The 13,289-nt window shown below is 48.1% G+C and overlaps 1 protein-coding gene across 14 annotated transcripts in view; it reads right to left on the bottom strand.

Moving 5' to 3' along the window:
* SPTAN1 (spectrin alpha, non-erythrocytic 1) overlaps positions 1-13,289 on the bottom strand; it is a 57,939-nt gene that overhangs the window by 11,768 nt on the left and 32,882 nt on the right. For 7 of the 14 annotated variants that reach the window (XM_074362335.1, XM_074362333.1, XM_074362341.1 and 4 more), the window contains 15 exons: positions 11,408-11,455; positions 10,589-10,680; positions 10,117-10,261; positions 9,850-10,031; positions 7,989-8,088; positions 7,660-7,857; positions 7,427-7,573; positions 6,396-6,499; positions 6,129-6,291; positions 5,736-5,750; positions 3,839-3,970; positions 3,429-3,566; positions 3,031-3,135; positions 1,077-1,285; positions 153-273 (listed from right to left, as the gene is read on the bottom strand). In XM_074362335.1, the coding sequence (XP_074218436.1) occupies positions 153-273; positions 1,077-1,285; positions 3,031-3,135; positions 3,429-3,566; positions 3,839-3,970; positions 5,736-5,750; positions 6,129-6,291; positions 6,396-6,499; positions 7,427-7,573; positions 7,660-7,857; positions 7,989-8,088; positions 9,850-10,031; positions 10,117-10,261; positions 10,589-10,680; positions 11,408-11,455 (1,899 nt within the window). The remainder of the gene's footprint in view (positions 1-152; positions 274-1,076; positions 1,286-3,030; positions 3,136-3,428; positions 3,567-3,838; positions 3,971-5,735; positions 5,751-6,128; positions 6,292-6,395; positions 6,500-7,426; positions 7,574-7,659; positions 7,858-7,988; positions 8,089-9,849; positions 10,032-10,116; positions 10,262-10,588; positions 10,681-11,407; positions 11,456-13,289) is intronic. The other 7 variants (XM_074362334.1, XM_074362342.1, XM_074362340.1 and 4 more) reach the window with 2 other exon arrangements.

Below are 13,289 nucleotides of genomic sequence, written 5' to 3'. Positions count from 1 at the left end.
CTGAATTCTGACCTTCTCCTTCCTGATTTGGGAGGAGGGGCCATAAACACCGTAGAGACCTCAGTGAAACAAGCAAGGGCCAAGGATTTCTTTGTCAGTTCCCTGGGCCCATTCCCACCCGCTACAACTCAGCCAGGAGAGGCCCTCCCCACCTGAATCGCCGGCTCGTGGGCAGCCAGTTCTGCCTCCAGCCGTTTATGCTTCTTCCTCAGGTTCTGAACGCCTGTTAAGTCCCGGCCATAGTCCTCTGAGCTCACCAGCAGCTTCTTCTCCCTGGACAACACAGGCAGGCAGTCAGCTGCCGCACCTCCATGTTTGCAATAGATGTGTGATCAAAAGAGCCGTGAAGTTCACAGAGCCCGTGATGTCCTTCCCTGCATCTGCCAGTCTCTCTAGCAGAGTCCCTGCCTGTCTTCTGGGGAAAAGGCCTCTATTTCCTGAACAAATGGTGTCTGCGTGCGTACATTGGAGCACCTCCTGGGTCTGAGCTGCAGGGGCTCGGGGGGCACCGGAGGACAAGGAGGCGGCATGGTGCCATCCTACCAACCCCACCTTGTCCAATACACACGTCATGCGCAGTAGCACGTGAAGATGGTGATGTAAATAAGGAAGGAAGAACTTGAGAGACTTGTCCTTAAAAATGGCCTGTTCACAAGCTCCGTCAGCTGGAAAATGCAGACTGAAATTCTGGGGAAGGGGGAATGAAAGCTAACAAAACGCTCCTTCCTTTAAGCAGCAACCTTTCCCAGGAGATCAGACTACCTTTTATAGATAAAAACTCACTAATGTCGCCAGTGACCTAAGGGCAGGGTCCAGACAAGGCCTGGGGGGCCAGCACGCACCACCTCCACATGGAGGCTGTCGCCAATCACTGTCACCTCACACCTGGACACCAAGGGGGGAAATGGGTGTCCCGCCTGGGCGTGTGGTGAGGCTGGGACCCAGCCCGACATGGATGCTGAGCCACGTTATTCCTGGCCTGCTTCCCTGTCTTACCACCACCCCAGGGGAGACAATCTCACGGCCAGACACCCCCGTAAAGGCTCCAGGGACACCGAGGGGACCAGAGCGCGCACTTGATCCAGGACTCCTCGTCGTCCATGTCCCGGAAGAACTGGTGCAGGCGGTGGGACTCGTTGAGCCGGGCCCGCCGGGAGGCAGCCATGCTCTTGATCTTCTGGAAACGACCGTTGATGGTGTCCCGCTTGTCCTTCACTTGGGAGGTGTCGAAGGCACTGCTGGTCATCAGGCTGTCTGCCTGGCTGTTGAGGTCCTTGAGGCGATCCTGGGACAGGGGACACGATGGGAGGGGTCAGAAGTCTGGGTCACCCACGAACGTGTGCTTGTAAATCAGACTCAGGGTTCCTCACTGACAGGCTGGTTTAATGGTTATTCAGTTCACTTGTGCGGAGCGTGATACCCTCAGTGTGGTATGTGGGCCTGGGGCTCGCAGAGATCAAAGGTTTCCTAACAATACAAAACACCATCTGTCCTTTTTACCGTGTGGACATGAGCACTGATGGCGCAAAACGCACAGCAGGAGTGGCGACTGTACGAGCAGAAATCTGATTCCTCCCTGTCATGCACTCTTAGTAAGAAACGCTTTCAGTTAAGAATGAAAAAATGAACTTGTCACTTAAAGGAAAACTGAGCTTGTTGCTTATGATAAAATATAAACTTTTATGAGAAAATTAGAATTTTGGAAATTTGGCATCCATCATGAGCGTGACAGCTTCCCAATATGAGATTTTTCCATTGAGACTGGCTGTGATGTTAATGAGGTAATTTTTGATGTAATATAATGAAACATGTTAATGTTTGGAAGATCTACATCATTCAGTGAATCAGTATTTCCCAAGTAATTCTGTAACCTCATGCACGAGTAAAAGATCCACTCAAAAGTTCAAGATGGACCAGTGAATTTTAATACAAAATAGCATGAAAAGCTGACTGACAGGGTTTCAGAGTCCGCTTTGCAACTGTTAGGAAACCGCTACTTCCTGATTTGGGTGTAGTTATCAAGAGCATCCATAATTATTGAATTAAAACACTAACCACTCCCTTCTCTACCCGTGTGAGGCCACGTTCTCACCATGTACAGCAAACTACAACAAACTGAGTTCAGAGGCAGCTGTGAGAATCCAGCTGTCTTCTATTAAGCTGGACATTAAAGAGACTTGCAGAGGGAGGGTACAGCTCAGTGGCAGAGCACATGCTTAACGTGCATGAAGTCCTAGGTTCAATCCCCACTACCTCTATTAAAATAAATAAATATAAAATTGAAAAAAAATTAGTAAATAAACCTAATTACCGCCCCCCCAATTTTTTTAATTAAAAAGAGACTTGAAAAAATAGAACCTATGTCACTCTTCTTGTTATACTTTTGTTCTTAGAAAAATAGAGATGTTATAGATAAAAAAGTTGCATATGTTAATGTAATGAGCTTATTATTTAAAATAAATTAATAGATTTTTCTGTTTTCTTATACTGGTACAAATCATAGACCTTACTCAGATTTCACCAATTATTATATGCCTTCTCTGTATATGCATGTGGTTCCATTAAATTTTATCGTATGTATAGATTTGTGTAAATACCACCAAAATCAAGTCACAGACCTTGTTCTGTGCGTACAAAGGAACTTGCTTGTAACCTTTATAGTTGTACTCCCGGCCCAGACCTAACCCCTGGCAACCATTAAACTGTTCTCCATCTCTGTAACTGGTCGTTCTGAGAATGTTATATAAATGAAATCATATAGTAAGTAATCTTTTGAAATTATTTTTTTAAATTCAACTTTAAAATTTTAATTTTTAATAATGGCAAATATTGATAGATTAAAACCCACATAACAAACTGTTAGGTGCTCTCAATAGTTCAGCGTATAAAATGGCCCTGAGACCACAATGTCTGAGCACCTTGGCTTTAAATGACAGACATCACTGTCCTTCCCCAAAAGCACTGGGTCTCCTTAGAAGCCATGCACAGTCGTGCCCCAGACACAGGTCTGGCTGCCCTCCCCCGACTCACCTCATGGGCAGATATGTCCGCCTCCAGCAGCTGATGTTTTTTCAGCAAATTGTTCACGGAAGCCAGGTCTTTGCCGTAATCCTCAGATGCCAGGAGGGCTTCCACCTGGCAGTGAAACACGAAAGGGAAAGCTGCCGCGCATAACACATTTCATGTCCTGGCACGCCCAGGATGCCCACTTGTTACTCCAGGCCCTCGTCCGGACAGCTACGAACTCCTGGACCACAAGCTGCGGCTTATAAACCCCTTAGAGCACACAACTCACACCTGAGCATGAGGATTTCTGTGAAGAGGGACGCCGGGAGGGCCCTGCCTTGTCAGTTTTGGGTGTGAGGACAGACCCGGTATCCCAACAGCTCGAAATCCTCCAGTTGGGGAAGGGAGGCCGCCGGCACTACCTCAGAGAGCCAGAAGTCGAAGTCCTTGATGCCAGTGTTGAAGTTCTGCTGCTTGTTGGCTTCTTTCAGCTTCTGGCTCTTCTCAGCCGACTTCTGCACCAGGAACTGCCACTGGTCGGCTAAGGCGGCCAGCCGGGCCTGGGGAAGAGAAGGGTGCTGTTAGAGATGGTGAAACCCATGGTGACACCTTCCCCTGACGCCGATCTGACACGTAACCAGAGAGGAGGCCGGACAGCATTCACAGGAGCCACCCTCACCACCATCTCCTGTCAGCAATGCAGCCAAAAGTCATCTGTTTTCCTTAAGACTATATTCCAAAGTCACCATCAAGGTGACAGTAACAAATGTGACAGTCAAATCCAGCCCATTTCCCCTCCTGGGCCAGGAAGGAGAGAGCTGCTGAACTGTACCTTGACGGCATCCTCGCTGCCGGCACAGGCCCCACGGTCAATGAGGGAGTTGCCCATGTCGATGACCCCGCGGATCCGGTCTGCGTTGGCGTGCAGTTCTGCTTCAAAGGCCTGGTGCTTCTGGTGCTTGCTCTGAAAATACCAAGAGAAACCACAACCTTTCAAACCCAGGGCCTGCTAGGCTGTCTTTTCAGAGAGAAGGGATTCTCAGAAGGGAGGGAGAACAAACTTAAAGAACTAGGGGCAAGTGTCAATATTTTTACAGAAGATAATCACAGAGTTTGTGTGAAATACTTTAGGGTTCAGTCTGTTGGGAGTTCAGTAGGTCTGGGCCAGGAGAAAGGAAATGTACCAGCTCAGGAGCAGGTGAATTGATTAAATTTTTTTAAAATATTTATTTATTTTAATGGAGGTAAGGGGGATCAAACCCAAGACAATGTGCATGCTAAGCACACAGCTCTACCATTGAGCTACACCCCCTAAATTGAGTCAGTTCTTAAATCAGCTGGATTAGCTATCTGGGGGTGAAATCCTAGAATTATACACCTTCTAACATTTTGCAGGAAATGGAAATGGCCAACTGTAGTTTTAAATCTACCTATAGATCAATTTCCACCCACTGCTTTCTTCTTGGTGGACAGAAGCTCTGCAGCGATCACTATGAAGCAAGGAATATGAGGGTCAGACTGCCTCTCTGTTGACAGAGGAGAAGCCTACAGTTGCCACAGACCTTGGCTTTGCCAGCTTCTCATTTGGCAGCCATCATTATTAAAAAGAAAAAACTGGATATTGTCAAAACCCAGGCCTGACTGTAGGCAGGAATTTCTCTTTGCTAGAAGAGAGGGCTGGGAGTATGACGGGCTTCTGATGCTGGGGCGTGACAGGGTACTTAAGAATCTACAAAGCAGCAGAAGGTGCAGGCGACACCACAAGACATGAGTGTGAGGACAGAGCTGCGGGACAACTGGGTGAGAAATGCAGGGTCTCAGGCAAGGGTGTTATCTGGGGAAAAAAAGAACTAAAAGAAAAAAAGCAGTACAGCTGGGGAAGGATTCTGCATCAAATGTTTCATTTCAGGGGTAGCAACTGTCAGAAGATGGAGCCACGTGGCTGGCAAAACACAGCACTGACATGAAGCGTCCTCGCCACGTGTGCTGAGACCTGAGCCCAAACACAAGAACCAAAGCGTCTCAAAGACCCATGCGTCCTGACAAAACCCCACTCTCCTCTTCTGTTGGTCATTCTTTGGTTCAAATCCCATCAATTCTATTTCTTCATTTCTTCCACCCATTTAAGCAACCTCTAAGGTACATTATGACTGAAAAGTCTCTTTCACTGCCCCTTGGGTAATGTTCACTTTTATCTTAACCTCTCACCCCCGGTTCCTCTTAGATTTGGAAGCAGATCATCTGCCACTCTGTGGATCCCTATCTGTCCCTCTCCAGGGACCAGCACTTCTGGATGGCAGACTGCATGGGCAATGCAACTCTCACACCTGGCTGGACTCCTTGCCCGAGGCCACTCAGAGCCATGTGTCCAAGGCAAGAAGAGTCCGGGTTTACATGGAAAAACCTGATTATTTCAATTTTTAAAAGAAGCCCACCTCTTGAAAGACAGCAGTCAACTACCGCCCCCAAATCAAACATTGTACAGAACTTGCCTAAGTGATAAATTGGGAGAGAGGGAAGGGGAGTGAACGGTTGCAGGCTAATTACAACAGAGAAAGCCACATCCCACAGGGACACTTGAATGGAGTGTGATGGACGATTAGAAATGAAAAGCAGGGATGAGAAGACACCGGCAGACTGTATGTGGCCACAGTGACGAGGTTCTATACACAAGAGCACAAACACTGGAGCTCATGTAACTAAACTCTTAAAAAAAACAGGAAACTTACCAGCAGCTTGGAAAGCTACAAAAATAGATTAAAATAAGAAGAGTTCAGTACACTGAGGTGAAAATACAAATCAGCTACTCAACAGAAACTCATTTTGCTGTCATACTTCCCCCAGGAAGGTCAGCATTTGGGAACAAACAGAAGGGGGATTCTTTAATAGCAGACGTGGTTTCCATAGAGACAAATGAGGAAAGCAGCTTCTTAAACAGCTCTGATCATTTAAGTGAAACTTTCCCATCGGTTCAGTTTATTAAAATACTTTTCATTGGCCTCACCACGGATAAGAGGAAATCGTTTTCTAGGCACCTCCCCCTTTTACAGATGCCTTACTAACAAAATCTACTCAAAAACACAGGCTCCTTTGGAGATAAACAGCTCATGTGCTCAGCGCACCTGGATGTTGGTGGGGTCCTTATAGGACTCATCACTTGCGGTCTGCAATTTTTCGCTGATCCAGGCCTCGATCTCGTCCACATCCCGGCTGAATTGCTGGAGGGTCTGCGATTCTCCCAGCTTTGACCTTTTCTCAATCATCTGGGCTTTGAGACGTCGCCACCTGAGAAAGTGAAACCAAGACCAAAGATGAACATCCCTCAGGACGAGACAGGCCAGGGCTCTCACACCAGGGTAGCAGATCGGCCAGCTCCACAGACCACCCACCTGTCCAGAACCTCATTGCGCCGGCTGGAAATGTCGCCTTTGGCGTAGTGGCCGGCGGCGATGAGCTGGTCGGCAAAGGACTGCAAAGCGGCAATCTTCTCCTCCTGTCGGCAAACAAAGGCGCGAGGTCAAGGTGGGCAAGCCAGCTCCGCCTCGCCTGGACTGCGGGTCTTGAGAAGAGAACGGTTATTTTGGGTGATCAGCTGGTGACGGGATCAGAATACACTGACACTTTAGAAGCAGGGGGGTAAAAAGCCAGAGGAAAGCTTGATTTCAATCATTACTAGATAGAGTTTAACTCGCGAAGATTCCAGGTCACACTGGGCAGGGCCGGGGCTTGAACGCCAGCAGACATCAAAGACGAACTCAGCTTCACAGAACAAGGTGGTCAGATTTTCAACAAAATGGTCTGTGAGTCAGAGTTTTACATCTTTCTGGTTTATGTTCGAGTTCACTTACCTACTCACAGATTAGTTTTTCTTCCCTTTCGCAATATAAATGTTCCCTGTGGCATCTCTGTTATTAAAACCTCAGAAATACCAGAATTTATATATAAAGTTTAAAATATTGTTCAGGTACATATATCACTGTCCCTGGATCGCACAGGTCTTCACTGGACACAGCAGTGACCACGCTGCTTCCTGTGCAGCCGACACCAAATATATGAATATATTATTATTATTATTATTTCAGTTCTCAGCTATCACCTTTTTCTTTCTTTCCTTTTTTTTTAAAACTTTTTTTTGGGTGGGGGGATTAGGTTGGTTTGTTTGTTTATTTAATGGAGGTACTGAGGATTGCACCTAGGACCTTGTGCATGCTAAGCACACACTCTACCACTAAGCTATACCCTCCTCCCATATCACCAAGCATTTTAATCTAAGGAAGCTGCCAAGGTCTCCTACTGAGTTAACCAAGACAATAACTATTTTTTGTTCTAGTGATTGACAGGGGAAAAGAGAATACACCAACAAAGAGAAGATGTCAATCTGGAAAAATCCTGATTAGACTCTAAGGTACAAAGGCCTCACCTGGACATTAATTGCTTTGTCAAAGTCCTCGTGTTTTTTGATCAGAGCCTCCACGCTGTCCAGAGAGTCTCCTTTGTCTTCGGTATTCAGGAAGGCCTCCCGGGCAGCCATCCAGTTCTCTGCTTGCTCACAGTCCCGATGAAACAGCTAAAGGAGGGGAGAGGCAGGTGGGAAGTGGAGCCTCTGGTCGGAAACCCCGCAGCAAACAAGAAGCCACTGTCCAGCGCGTGTACCTGCAGTTCAAGGCACTGATCCAACATCATCCTGCGCTGGACCCAGGCCTTCTCCAGGTCTGCACGCTCCTGATCTAGAACATCTAGTTTCTCCTTGATCTCGGGGCTGGCATAGTGCCCGTGAGCCAACAGCTGCTGCCCAAACTGTTCGAATGCCTGGAAAGTGCCAGCCCTGGCGTCAATTTCTGTCCGGTGTTCCTGCCAAGAAGAGGGGAGGGATTAGGTACCTGGCAGTAGCTGCCCATTCTCACGTCAACCACTGACTCACTGCAAAGGTCCTCCTGGCCTAGCGGGTGACAGCATCCCTGCCACTCAGCAGGCCCACCTACCTGGTGTCGTTCTAGCAGAGCCTCAGCTCCGGTGACATCCTTGGCAAGCTCGTCTGAGGACACCAACCCTCGGATTCCATTGATCCAAGACATGAGGTCCCTGGAAACCAGATCCACAGAGAAACAGCTGTTACGTTACATTGCAAGCAGGCCTTCTGCCCAGAAAAAGAAAGAACTACATAATTATTGTCTCAGAGATTACTTGGGCTAATCTAGTTAATCTACTGAATGGGACTAGAGCTTTGGGCAAAGCATTTCAAAGCTTCTTATTTGTCTTACTGAAATAGTAAGAAAAAATACCAAGAATTTCTCAGAGGCAAAAATGAACAGGTTTATAACAAAGATCTTTTCACCCTGTAGGATAACAGGTTCTAACAGATACAGTAGCTGTGGTTAAGTTTTCTACAGCTTCAAATGAAAATGCCTTTGTTTAGAATTAAGCCTTAAAAGTCCTAGGCCTATGCATGCATTTAACCCAGCTTCTTGCAGATGTCCACCTACAGGGGTGCAAACATCAGTGTGCAGTCACGTGCTGTAAGCTTCCTTTTGTACAATACACCCAGAATAGGCAAAGCCACAGAGACAGGAAGCAGAGGGGAATGGGGTGTGACTACTGCTGGGGTTTGGGGTGTTCTTCTAGGATGATGAAAAAGTTTCAAAACTAGAGAGTGTGGCTGCACAACACTGAACACACTAAATGCCACTGAACTACACACTTTAAAATGGTTAACTATGGTATGTTAAACAAAAAAAAAAACCATTAAAAAAAAAAAAAAAAAACTAAAAACAGTTGGGACCTCCTACCAGAGGTTGTGACTGGAAGAGCACCAACTGCCAACTCCCGCCCCAGCAGAGGGAAGGCCCCAGATGAAACACTCGTACACACATACACTTGTGTGTGGGAGGGGTCACTGCTAGATGGCACAGAACATACAAAGGAAGTGTCTGTCCTAAGTGAGACTGCGAAACAAGCTATCACCCACTCAGTGGAATGCTACGCGGCCTTCAAAAAGACAGGTGGCAGGTCATGGATCCTTCTACAAGACAGCTGGACTCTTCAAGTTGACGTCGCGAAAGACAAAGAGGGCAGAGGGCACTATTCAAGGCTGAGGAGACAAGACTACGAATAGAAATGCCCGACAGGATCCTGGTCACAAACTCAGGCCTGGCTTTAAAACACACACTTGAGACAGTTGGGGAGCATGGACTTCCATGGAATATGACTGCACCAGTGTTAGGATTTCCTAGGTGTGATGGTGGGAGAAGGCCCTTGTTCCCAGGAGCTACATGCTGAAGTATCAGATGTAAAGTACAGATACCTGCAACCTACTTCCAAGAGGCTCACAAAAACAAAAGCAAATGTCATAGAAAGCTGCCCTGCGACCACAGGTGAAGGGTATCATGGGTGTTCATGGTTTTATTCTTTCCATTTCTCTCTAGCCTTAAAATTTTTCTAAATTAAAAAAAAATCGTGGATATATACAAACTAGATAAACACGGTCCCATTGCAGAGCACAGGGAATTATATTCAATAGTCTAAAATAACCTATAATGAAAAATAAAAAAAGAACATACTCGTGTGTAACTGAATCACCATGTCACACACCAGAAACTAGCACGATATTGTAACTCAACTACAATTAAAAACAAAAAGTTCAGAGGAAAGACTAAGGTGTCTACACTGAGTGACAGACACGTCTGAGGAGGGGGAGACGTGTGTGCACAGACTTGGACAGGAAGCGGAGACTTCTTTTTGACTTCCTGGCACCCGGTAGTCTGCATAGTTCACATGGAGCCTGGATGACTCCCCTAGCAGAAAAGACACGAGGAAGGCCAATGCCCCAGGGCCAGGGCTCCTCACCGGAAGTCGCTGAGGAAGCGCTGCAGGTCGTGGGAGTCGCCCAGCTTGGCCTTGCGCTGGTCAGCGCGCTTGCCCAGGCTGCTCCACGCCTGGTTTAACTCGGTGCATTTCTCCTGTAGGTCCTCGGCCGACTCGGGGTGGGACTGGATCAGGCGCTCGGCGGTCTCCCCGAGGGAATTCACCTGGGGGCAGAAGGTGGTGAGGGAGCAGAATGGAGGGAGCTCCAGGCAGACCCGTAGGAGACGACTCCGCACCTCATCCTCTCACCTTGTCGCCGAGAGCCGCGAGGTCCCGCTCAAAGCCCTCATGCTTGCGCTGCAGGGCTTGGACGCTGGCCAGGTCGTGGCCATAATTGTCTGTGTTTAGAGCCTGATTCTTCTCTTCAATCCATTCTTTGGTTTCATCAGCATCTCTACAGGTGAGACACACATTCAAGTTAGTAACTGCCTAGTATGGTTGCCACGACTTCAGGACAAATCAGAAATTTCATCCCGCTGGCATCTGCTCACGTGTCAGTGGCCACCACCACAGCTCAAACGAACAGGGCACACACACTCAGCCCTCCGCAGTAGCTACTGAGCACCCCATGCACCTGTGTGAGACACGGTCCCAGGTGCCAGAGCACAAACATCAACAAGATCCAGCCGTGACTCCAAGGCCGTGGTCGGCAAGGCTGGGGGCTATTGATGTAAACTGACCTTCGCCTCCCCACCCCCTTGCAGCTCGGGCCGCCCCTCACCTGTGGAACCTCTGCACTTCGTGGGCGCTGCCCAGGAGCTGGCTCCGCTCCTCGGCCAGCTGCTGCAGGGACCGCCACCGCTCGTTCAGCTCCTGCGGGAGGACAGCAAAGCGTCAGTCCACATCAGACTCTGGGAAAGGGGCCAAAGAACCAGAGGATGGTGGCTTAACTTGAAACGAAAGGCTGGGGCACAATTTCCTTTTTCCAGCCTCCCTGGTTCAATCAATTAGTACGCAATGGCAGCACAAATCCAGAAAGTCAGACCTCGCCACAGCCCACGGTGCTGACACTCCACCAGCACCTGACTTGGAATCACCTCGGAAGCAGCAGGAGACACAACGCTGACTTAGCCTCACTCTCAGCTCCCAGCCTGGTGTCTGCCTTAGTGACGGCTTCACAGTAACTGCTGAGTGGCTAAATCCCCGCGTCTACTGCTCCCCACCCAGGCACGGCCGCCCTGCCAGGGAGCAGCAGCAGAGCTGCAGGACCTTGTACCGGGGAGACAGACCAGCTTGGGGTCCAGAAAGGAGGCAAGAAAGGCATTAACTGCCTCCTGGACAACACCCTCCTCGTAGATCCCGGCCCTCCTGGGAGGTAAGGGGAGGCTGGCTCCACTGGTTAGACCTGGCAAGGTCTCAACTGGGAAAGCCAACCATGCCCGCCTGCTGCACGAGGAGAGTCGGGATTTGTCCCCTTGGACCCAGGAGAGTGACAAGTGCTACAGCTCACACAACTAATCTGAACAAGTGCCTTGCTGAAGACGAAGAAGGAAACAGCGAAGGAGACCAGGAGACAAGCGAAGCTGCCACAGTTTCTTACCTTGATGGAATTAAAGGTGGCCACGGTGTGAACCATCAGGCGAGCAGACTATGTGGGGAGGAAAGCAGAAGAGCACACTAATCAAGTGTCTGCCGATTAAGAGAGAAATCTGAGATGCAAGTGCCGTGAATTAGGTCTCAATTGTCCACCAAAATGATTGTAAATGGATACCATCAAAATCCTGAGCACAGCAGTAATAAAAGTCTCAAGGACCAGAGAATCAAGAAGAAATACAAGTGCACAATCAGACCCACCTCGCTGATTAATTTTACTCCAAGAGTGAAAAGAGTGGTGAAAACCACAATTAAAAAAGCTGACTGGACAGAAAAAACCAGCTCAAAGAATACCGATTGATATCTGTTTCTTGCCCCTATTACAGAACAGTCCAGAAAACACACTTGGTTTAACAAATGCTGGCAGCTGTTTATTTAAATCATTAAATACACCATTAATTTCATTTCTATTTATGGTTATTGGACTGCTGTCCCTTCTAACAGTGTCCCCTTGAACTATGGGCAACAGCCTTACCAGATGAAAAAGAAAGTAAACTGGTGAATTAGCTTTCTTCTCATCAATGCAGTTACTTCCTCTAAAAAAAAGCAAATGCCCCTGGGATCTCAGAGCCCAGCGAGCTTTATCTGAAAGAAACCCCTTGGCAGGCACCGTGACACCTTCTCGTCAAATACGTAAAGACAAGGAGGAGCCGAGCTTGGACGCAGGGAGTTAGGCTCCTGGATGTTCCTATGACACACCCAAGTGACATTTTCTTTTCTTTTTTTTAATGGAGGTACTGGAGTTTGAATCCAGGATCTTGTGCATGCTAAGCACACGCTCTACTACTGAGCTATTTCCCTACCGCCCCAGGTGCCATTTTCAACCAGTGTGGGTGTGCACAGGGTTCAGAAGGCAGACATTTATTGTCTCCGATCCTTTTCAGGAATAGGAGATACTGTAGTTTGTAAAGCCATCTGAAATATATTTTTGAGATAATACTTGTTATCAGAAATACTCTGGCAAAATCTGCCAGGAGGTCTGGTAGATAAGGGTGTTGCCCATTCACATAACCAATGATTGGATTTTGCATTTAAGGAAAGTTAAGATTGAGAAAAGGGGAGAAAGCTGAACTGAGAAAAACATGCACCCTTCCCCCTAATTTGGAGCTTATTTTAAGAAGCAGAAGAGTCTGAGCCAGGAAGGATAAGGAGGCTAAAGAAACGGACTCCTTTCAGCCTAGGTCCTCACAATAGGCCAAACCAGGTGGCAGGGCTGAGAAGTACAACCTAGGGGCCAGTGTGGGGAGCCTCTATGGTTTTAGGTTTTCATGCTTTCCTCTTATTTTAGGAAGGCACACTCTCATAAAGCAGAAACCTGCTCTGAGTTATAGAACTCCCGTGACACTTCCTGAAGAGTGGGTGAGGAGGAAGGGGCCAGAACTGGGACTCAGGTAGCTAGCCCCACAATCACAGCTACAAACACTTCATGTGAAAAAGCTTCTCCCCTGTCCCCCAGGTCAGAGTCACGCCCACTCTGGTCAGGCACCACCCTAAGTCTGTCTGGAATAACGTCCACTGCAGTTGATAAACACCTGGTGTCCCCTCTTCACCTCTCTCCTCAGGATCTGGATCTTCTATGAAGCCTTTCTTAGGCCACAGGAGCAAGCAGTCAGACAGACAATGAGGGGGAAGTGTACTCCACTGCTCATCCTCACGTCATCTTCTTCTGGGCTGCAGACCTACTGATGGGACCATGCCAGACTATGCAAGTGTGACCTCTACAAAGTGCAGTTGCCCCTATATCCTTGGTACCCGATGGGGAGTGGTCCCAGGACCCCTGAGGTTGCTCAAGTCTCTTACAGTTGGCCCTCTGTATGTGTGGATTCCGC

Source organism: Camelus bactrianus, chromosome 4, assembly GCF_048773025.1.
Source record: "Camelus bactrianus isolate YW-2024 breed Bactrian camel chromosome 4, ASM4877302v1, whole genome shotgun sequence".
Classification (NCBI taxonomy): domain Eukaryota; kingdom Metazoa; phylum Chordata; class Mammalia; order Artiodactyla; family Camelidae; genus Camelus; species Camelus bactrianus.
The sequence above is the reverse complement of the archived record's forward strand: the minus strand, read 5'-3'. Positions and strand labels throughout refer to the sequence as shown.